Genomic DNA, 9652 nt, shown 5'->3' on the forward strand with positions numbered 1-9652 from the left:
CTTCCTCCTTCATGTCCCCCATTACCATGCCTTAATTAATTTGCTTTTTCAAGTATATCTGTTATCAGAATTAGACGAATATGGTGGAGTACTCCTAAATTAGCTGGTGTTTTGGTAATATTACCCCTATTCCCAAGGGCCCACTAATGTTTTCACCTGCTGACTATAGGCCCATTTCAGTAACCAATTTTATCTAAGGTTTTTGAACATTTGCTGGTAAAATATCTTTCTATATAGTTGAGACCGGTTCTCCCAGAGACTCAGGTTGGTTTTAAAAAGGGTCAATTTAATAAATAAAATTGTAATAAAATTTTATTAATCATCTGTTAATCTTAAAGCATTGTTACTCTCCCTCCCACTATACTAAAACAATCCATTGATATGGAGTTTCAAAATATAGTGTAATAATTAGCCATAAGATTAGCTATTAGTATATATCATAACATTTGCCTTCATATCTCTTTGGTTACCTATTCTCAGCACACAAAAATCATATTAAAAATATGCATATCAAAATTATAAAATCAATTTGAACAAATTTAAAATGCCAAATAATGAAAATTTTGAAAGAAAGATCATATTCTATTCGTACCACAAGTTCAGATTGTCCTGAAAGAAAAAAAAAGTAGCAAACACAAATATTTATGATGAATATCCAGCTATACATAGCAAGATCAATAATATACTACATATTTCAAATACATGGAAACTGTACACTTTTTTCATCAATGAAATACACTCTATTGCAGCTAGAGAAAAAGAAAAAATTAGAAATTTTGTACATTATATCTCTTATCATCAGCACAGAGATCATATAAACATAAACACAAAAACATACAATCATAGATATAATTATATATTTCATAAATAAGACAAAAGACTTGGCTGTTTAATTTCTTTTTCTTTCTTTCTATCTTTCTTTTTTCTTTTACATTAGCCAGCAGTTTCGAACACAAATATTAATTTAACTGACTTACAGAAAAAAAAAGCTTTAATTTTTCATTCCAAAAACCTCTGCAGGCAAAACTTTGCCTACAATTGCTGACATAGAAATCATCATAAATCTAGTGAAAATACACATTTACTCTGTATCACATAATACTTTCAACAATAAAGTGTTTAAGTCACACATTAACCGCATTTTGGTTAGCACAGTTTATGTTTATATTGTAGAATTTACAGATACAGTCTCCTTCGTTTGTAAGACAATGTCTTTGAGTGCAACAAAAAGCAATACATCTCAATATTTTTGAATGAACAGAATGAACAATATGGTCATTCTGAAATGTATGATTAATAATGTATGATATTGTTTTGCTTATTAATGAACAGTATGAATGAATTATTTTTAAATGTATAATGGTTGATATTCTTTCACATGTAAATGACCAGTATGTACAATAATGCTGTTATATGTATTTATATGTATTTAATATCTGTAAATGTATAATAAATGACAAGTAAAATGAATGCACACAAAAGCATAATAATGGAACAGAACGATATGAGCAAAGCTGTTTCAAAGCAGATGTTTATTCGGAGAAAAATGGTTTTAGGTTAAAGCTATGAACAAGAGAGGATTTTGGTAAATGACAACATTTGGTAACTCATTTGAGGAGAAAAAATGGAAGACAGACATTTTTGAGAAATTTTGATATTGGCTTCAAAGAAATGTGAATAGATGTAGCTATTATTTATGAGTTAATTCATGAGGGTATCTTCTGAGAAAGGGACATGAGTTTTGGAAGGTGAACACAGAATGCAGAGAAAAAACATGAACATTTAATTGTCAAATATATATATAATATATATTATGCTTCCAAAAACAAAATCATAACAAAAGAAGGGAAGTGCTGAAGTCTTAAGAAACCTTTGAATCTCATTCCTTTTCCTAATCTCCTGTTCCTTTCCCTTTGTCTGTGTCTGTTCTCTTCCTTGCTTCTTGTCGAACACACCTAGGACAGAGGCTGTTCCTTGAGGTGAAACACAGGTGGTGAAGAACTGTTGAGCATCCAGCACACACAACTACACCACCATCAAAGGGAAAAATGATCTCACTCACATCACAGATTTCACAGATGTAACCTTTTCCTTGGCAAACCTGCAAAGAATAATACATAGTCAAATATTCATACAAACATGTGTGCATGCACGTGTACACACACACACACACACACACATGCACACAAATATGCATACAACCAAGATATCATCATCATCCCCAGTTATATACAAGACATTATCAATATTAATCAGTATCACAATTAAAAACACACTTTACAGAACTTTACTTTAACAAAATAATAAAAAAGATTTAGCTCCAAACTTACCAGGCATTCATTCTTTATATGAGTCAAAAAGTTCCCATGTATCTTCTTGAGGTAGTCAACCAGCAGCCCGGAGTTAACATCTATCAAGTCTTGTAAAGAATACATATGTGCATTCTCCACAAAATGTTGCCGCTCTTCAAGTTGTCGCAGTATCCGAGATTCCTGAGCTGAGCGACAAGTGCTGAGGTATTGTTTCATGGTAAGCAAGTCCTCTCTTAGTTTCTGTAATAATATGAAAATAGGTGTAACATTAAGAATTTTAAAAATGCAGATGCCTGTACATTCCTTGAAAATGGATTCACATAGAGGTTATATGCCTACTAATAAGGAGGATTAAAGACCGTGGGAGCTAAAGCCAATTGCCATTGAGTATGCAAAGGATAGATCAAGTCAAAGCCACAACAAAATGGCATGATAGCATAATGGCTTGCTACTGGTCCACTTGGATTGTCTCAGCCCTATTCTCATGTCTGTCGGTGTTTGGCAGGAATGATTCATCTGTTAATTCCTCCTCCTCCTTCTCCTTCGCCTTCCTTGATGGCTTGTAGTAGCTATTCTAAACTTTGTGGCATTCCTCAACAACCATTTGATGTATCGCACTGAGAGAAATATTGTCTTGCAAGAAAAATCAATCTCCTCATAATCTGAAGAACATATATACCCTTCCTCTGTACTCTCTCTTTTTCTTCCTTTTCCTTGCTTTTTGATGCTAGCATATCAACACAATTACACATAAACACCAATTTCTTGTGTACCTAATAAGATAGAAGCTTAATGTGCGAAGGAAAATTAGACTTTACCCTCATTCACTATTCTCAACTCTGATGCTCAGCAACCATTAGACATTTATCATTTATCTCCAGACTCAAAAGATCAAATTTACTGTTTGTGAAAGCTTGGCCATTATTGCAGATGGGGAAGAACAGCTGAAAGATTGTGTTTTTTATGGGTTAACTTGTAAATGATATTTAATGATTTCCAAATAAGTGAAAAAAAAAAACATATTTTATAATCAATTTTCTTATTTTACTATTCCTTTGTCACCACTGCAGCTGGCTGAAATCCACAGAAATCCATAATTTCTTGAAAGTGAATTTGAAAATTTATATATCTTTAGCAAACTGGTCACACTTCCATTTTATAATCACAATTCAAATCTTAGAGTTCCATAACATGCATACAGCTAAGTTAGACTAATTCAATTTCACTTTACATTCAACAACACCAAATACTTACATACCTCCAGTCAAATCCAAAGCCTACACTTACCTTGACTGTACTGAGTTCTTCAACAAATTTGAAGAGATGCGGATTCAACTTTTCTAGATGCAGCACCGGCTTGCTTTTCATCAGTAGAAGGAACTGCTTTGCTTGCCGACTCACGACTCTCTCTTCAAAATCCCAGTTGTGGATAACCCTTGCTGGCAGGACTTGACGTGAATTCCAGTGACAAGCAGGACAGTAGTAAAGCCCAGTGTAGTCACACTTTCTGGGCTCACACCAGGCGTTCTCTGCAGTATTTTAATTTGGGTTTTGAAATGGAATAGTGGAAAGTAGTTGATTTAAATACAACAATCATCTTTAATATGCTATACTGATAACCCTAACATTCTAAAAAAGTATTCATTCTGATAAATAAAAAGTGAAAAAATAACATTATATAAGAAAAATTATGAATGAGTGTATGTATATATGTATATATATATGCATATACATAAACATATATCTATCTATCTATATATCTATCTATATATAGATAGATAGATAGATAGATAGATAGATAGATATAGATATAGATATATATATAGCGTGTGTGTGTGTGTGTGTGTGTGTGTGTGTGTGTGTGTGTGTGTGTGTGTGTGTGTGTGTGTGTGTGTGTGTGTGTGTGTGTGTGTGTGTGTGTGTGTGTGTGTGTGTATGTGTGTGTGTGTGTGTGTGTGTGCGTGTATGTGTGTGTGTGTGTGTGTGTGTGTGTGTGTGTGTGTGTGTGTGTGTGTGTGTGTGTGTGTGTGTGTGTGTATGTGTGTATGTAAGTGTGTGTGTGTATGTAAGTGTGTGTATGTAAGTGTGTGTATGTAAGTGTGTGTGTGTAAGTGTGTGTATGCAAGTGTGTGTATGCAAGTGTGTGTATGCAAGTGTGTGTATGCAAGTGTGTGTATGCAAGTGTGTGTATGTAAGTGTGTGTATGTAAGTGTGTGTGTGTGTGTAAGTTTGTGTGTGTAAGTTTGTGAGTGTGTCTAACTGTGTGTGCGTGTGTGTGTGTGTGTGTGTGTGTGTGTGTGTGTGTGTGTGTGTGTGTGTGTGTGTGTGTGTGTGTGTGTGTGTGTGTGTGTGTGTGTGTGTGCGTGTGTGTGTGTGTGTGTGTGCTTATAATATACATATATATATATATATATATATATATATATATATATATATATATATATATATATATATATATATATATATATATATATATATATATATATATAAATATATATATATATATATATACAAATACATATATATTTACATTTACATTTACATTTACATTTACATATATACAAATATACATGTAAATATACTTATACTTATACATATACAGATACACATACAGATACATATAATTATACAGATACATATAAATATGTATATGTATATGTATATATATATATATATATATATATATATATATATATATATATATATATATATATATATATATATATATTTATATTTATATTTATATATATATATATATATACATATATATATATATATATATATATATATATATATATATATATATATATATATACATATATAATATTTAACTAATTTAGAAAATGAAAAAGATTTACGATGTATGTGCTTAGCCACAGCACAACATGGCTGAAAGACAAACAGTTACAAAAGAATTGGTGCATAACATAAAGAATTATAAACTAGAAAACTGCAATGTAGTTTTAAGCACCATATATCCAAGCATAATGAGGCAACTGATGGAGGAAAAATTCTCTCTTCCTGTCTGAGAGGTTTGGTGCAAAGATTTCAGTAATTAAGTATGAACACAATTAGAAATCTCAACTGGGACTTCATGCAGCCATAACAGTGAATACATTGTGGAGACAATCCCTAGCAGGGGCTAGCCCCAGCAAGATCTGTCAAACCTTAATGTAACGGGAAGCAAAGGGAGTTGTGGGTCCTTGCTGGAGATAAATGCACCACTAAAGAGGAGACATGAACCTATAAGGGTACAGCATGACTAACTACCCTGGAGACAAACAGAATATTTGTGGGCCAGTCTAACGTGACTCATCATGACTGTCTGTCTTAGTGAGGCTGGACTGGCAGCAAATAATCCACCTGTTTAAGGACATACCATAACTCGCTGGCTTGGGGAGGGGCAGCAAACGAGAGCCAAGGGCAGGGCTACATTGTAGGAGTACTGGCAAACATACTTGTACCCACAGGCCAGGTTCCCATCTTGAAACACCACAGGGAAAGAGTGAAACTACCAATATGAATATGCAAAGTGGTATCAGAGACAGACTTTATGGGTAGGAGAAAACAGGATTCCAGTCAGCCCCTAGCACACCCAGGGTGAAGCCACAAGCTAGGTGCTATCCCAGGCTGGATGAAGAAATCTTACAAGGGTGCTTTTCACCACAAGAAAAGAGCTGAGGAGAAACAATCAACACAATGCAAAATGGGAAATACCATGAAAGGACAAAACTCCTCCTACATAAGGAACTGATTCAGACAATAAACAAAAAGAAACTAACTGAAAATTACTGTGTAAAACAGAGATGAATCCCATGAAGCTGGAAATGCATTTACAGAGTAAGCAAGAACACAGACTATAGCCATAAGAAACCAAGTGCACCGCACAGATACGAAATCTAGTTGATGAAAGAAAGGATTAGTAGGGGTAGCCAAAGTGCATTTTTTCTTTTTTGTCTTACAAGATTACTGAATATGCCCTGCCACTATTATGGGTGAACAAAGTCTACTCAGTTGATATATCTTATTAGCTTCACACCTGATTGAATCAATGTTTGAATCAGGCCTGGAAGGAAGAGTAAATCAATATTTACTGCTTTCACTGAATGAAAAATTGTGTATATCACATAACTAGATTCTGAAACAGAATTTCAAGGCATAAAAAAGTACAATCTTCATGATATATAAGTGCTTACTACACCAGAGAAAATAACAATTGTAGCAAGCAAATACATACAAGCAAAAAAAGGGAAAACAAAAAGAAAGAGAGAAAAAAAGCTGAGCAAACATAAGAAAGAAAAGACTCACAGCTGCAGTGAAATATAATCTTTTAAAAATTATTCAACAGCTGCAAAGACATATTACAAATACTGAATGTCTCCAGTCAGACATATTTCAAACTGAAATTTCATGCTTTGAATATGTACACATCCTTCTGTGTGAAAAATCACATCTAATGAGTAACAAAACACAGGAAACAAAAACAGTACCAACGCAGTCTGAATTATTTAACAGGTCATTCAGAGCAAATATGATGCAATAAAGAAAATTGCAATCATCCTAGCCATGAAAAAAATGAGTAAAACATCAGATCAAGAATATTTGATATCACACAGAGAAAGTTACACAAAACATAAATTAACACTAATTACATCAAACAATTTACAAGGTTATTCTCTTTTTGGCTTTGAAAATTACTGAACTCAAATATATTTACTTCAAAATATTGAGAGCCAAGATTTGCTTCTTTCCAAAAATCTTTTTGTTAATAAATTTAAAGATATCAACCCACTGATACTTGGAGTGCATATATTAATGTCCTGTCCAGTACGACTTAGTTTTATCAATTACTTTTATACACAGATGGCTTCACAAATGCTTAATCACTAAGAAGTCAATTATATGTTTACCTTACCTCACCTGTGAACTCAATTGCTTGATTTTTTGGCATCCAGAAGCAACAGGTTATGCACCTTATAACTTCCATATTGCAAACCAAACAAATCATTCTTTCCTCTTAACTCATTCATTACAATTTTTTATTCACTTTTTATCTAATTTCCTGATATATACATAAAGCCTTTTACTGCTAATTTGTTAAACAGTATTTTCAACACATTATTACATACTGTACTGCATACTTGACACCTAAAACCTAAAAAAATACTAGCTGGATGACTGTTCTGATTCACTTATAACAGGTAATGAACTGCTAATAATCACAAATCACATACTCTTCAATATCATATACAAAATTTTAAATGGATATAGGTAGCCAAAGCAAAAAGGACAAGAAGTCATAATAAACAAGATAAAAAAAAATACCTATAAATAATTTAACAATTTTACACAGACTCCATATCACCTCTCTAGGTATCCATGACTCAGTGAACTAATAATAACAATAGCAATACTTCATCATTTCTGTCATTTTAATTTTTTTATTACATTCAATTTTCTGTAATACAACTTTTGCCACCAGTTACGGCCGACAGGAAGAAAATCCTGAGCATGGTGACAGTGGCTTACCTGTAGCCATATTCTTCCAGTTATGGCTCCCAGATGTTACATTCCACACTTGGTTAGCCTATTCATTTTTCCATGACTACATATTCATGTCACCCACCTAAATCCAAGGGGTTAATAGATTGCACTATCCCTAAGAGATATTAATATATACCAAATGTAAATAACTATCAACCAAAATCTTAATGTGTTTTCCATTTGGATGTACTGGTTTATCTATCTACCTATACATAAATTATTTAGCTATTTGGGCCATGGCCATAGTAATCATTTTCTATCTGAATAGCAAATAGCACTGGCATCATTACTAGCTGCCGAGCAGCCTCTGTAGTTTTCTGTATATAAATAAATAAAACATATATAAATAAAACTACATTATCCCAACTGGGAATCACCTTAACCTAACCCAATGATGCCAGGATGAAATGTACATACTGTGATTTTAGCTTATCAATGCTTTCATGTAGATGGCTCCATAAGAGTTTAAGTCACCACTGAGTCAATTACTAATCCTTCCAGATCTCAAATATTTACCCACTTTCTTGATTTTTGGAAAGAAAAATCATTTATTTTTGTATTACTATTAGTACTGGTAATAATATCAAAATAATCTTCACATCAATAACAATATAGAAATGTCATTAATAGCAATTGATAAAATTCAAGGAATGGGGATATCAAGTATGGTTATTTAGTCCTACTAATTGACTCATTGGCAACCTAGTGCTTGTTGAGTTATCTATGTGTAAACAAAATGCAATAAACAAAATTACAGTGGACAGTGCAATTATCTGGCATCAATGGGTTAATTTGTTACATACAAAGTTCTAATAATAACTAGATGGTGGCACTGAAGGTAATGCAAACAGGTATGAAGAAAGTGCAAAAAAAGATAACACAAAAAACATAAGCAGAAAATGTTACGGGCATGTAATGCATGTGATCACATATTTTGGAAAATCACCCAAAACATGCAATACTTTAATTTGTTATAAAAAACAGAAATAGTTAACACTGCAGGGAGATAAAAGCATGCAATTGTCCTTAGTTACAGCATCAAATATACTTTCAAATATACCTATAATATATATTCCTTAAACTAAGACATACAGAAGAAAGAGCAAGTCAGGCATTAGTTCTTTCAGTTCTCTAAAGCATGTACCACTCAGCCACCAGACAAAGAATCAAAGGTTGAAGCATCTAAGTTGTATCTAACTTCTATTGATGTTAATGACATGCATGTGATAAAGGACTTGATAAATGCATGATCAGTAAATAGAAAGACAGCCTCATAAAACAGGGCCTGTTTATCACATGCATCATCATCATGAATCAAGTTGACAAGGAATCAGTACAGTTCTTTATCTATATAAAAGTTCTTCTCAAAAGCCTGCACCAGTCAGTATTGAAAAGGAAGTATTGTTGGACAACTGAAGCTTGAGAACACAAAGTGCACTGACAGATATGTAAATATGCACGTCACATGTATGATTATACCTTTCTTGAAGGGATCACCAAGGCATGTTACACCCCTTGGATGGGCTAAAACACAAAACAGATTCATTAGTTATATTTTGTAACTTCACTGAATATAATTTTTCTTTATCATTCAAAAACTAAGAGCAATGATAATCAATAGACATTTCAAGGTCCATGATAAATGTTTTATGTATTTCAACATTTCTCAAGTAATTTGAGATCTCTCTCATTAAAATAAAAGAAGCATCTTCCAGACAAAAAATGTAAATTGAACATCACATATCATACTAGCTCCATTAATATAAAATATAATGTAATGTATTTGTTTATACATA

General features: G+C 32.8%; 1 protein-coding gene across 2 annotated transcripts in view; it reads right to left on the reverse strand.

Moving 5' to 3' along the window:
* Nucleotides 1–299: 299 nt before the first annotated feature.
* Nucleotides 300–9652, reverse strand: part of DEF8 (differentially expressed in FDCP 8 homolog) — a 30305-nt gene continuing 20952 nt past the window's right edge. For both annotated transcript variants that reach the window (XM_070136993.1, XM_070136992.1), the window contains 4 exons: nucleotides 9336–9380; nucleotides 3600–3841; nucleotides 2331–2552; nucleotides 300–2101 (listed from right to left, as the gene is read on the reverse strand). In XM_070136993.1, the coding sequence (XP_069993094.1) occupies nucleotides 1892–2101; nucleotides 2331–2552; nucleotides 3600–3841; nucleotides 9336–9380 (719 nt within the window). In that variant the 3' untranslated portion in view covers nucleotides 300–1891. The remainder of the gene's footprint in view (nucleotides 2102–2330; nucleotides 2553–3599; nucleotides 3842–9335; nucleotides 9381–9652) is intronic.

The sequence above is a fragment of the Penaeus vannamei genome, chromosome 22, assembly GCF_042767895.1.
Source record: "Penaeus vannamei isolate JL-2024 chromosome 22, ASM4276789v1, whole genome shotgun sequence".
NCBI lineage: Eukaryota > Metazoa > Arthropoda > Malacostraca > Decapoda > Penaeidae > Penaeus > Penaeus vannamei.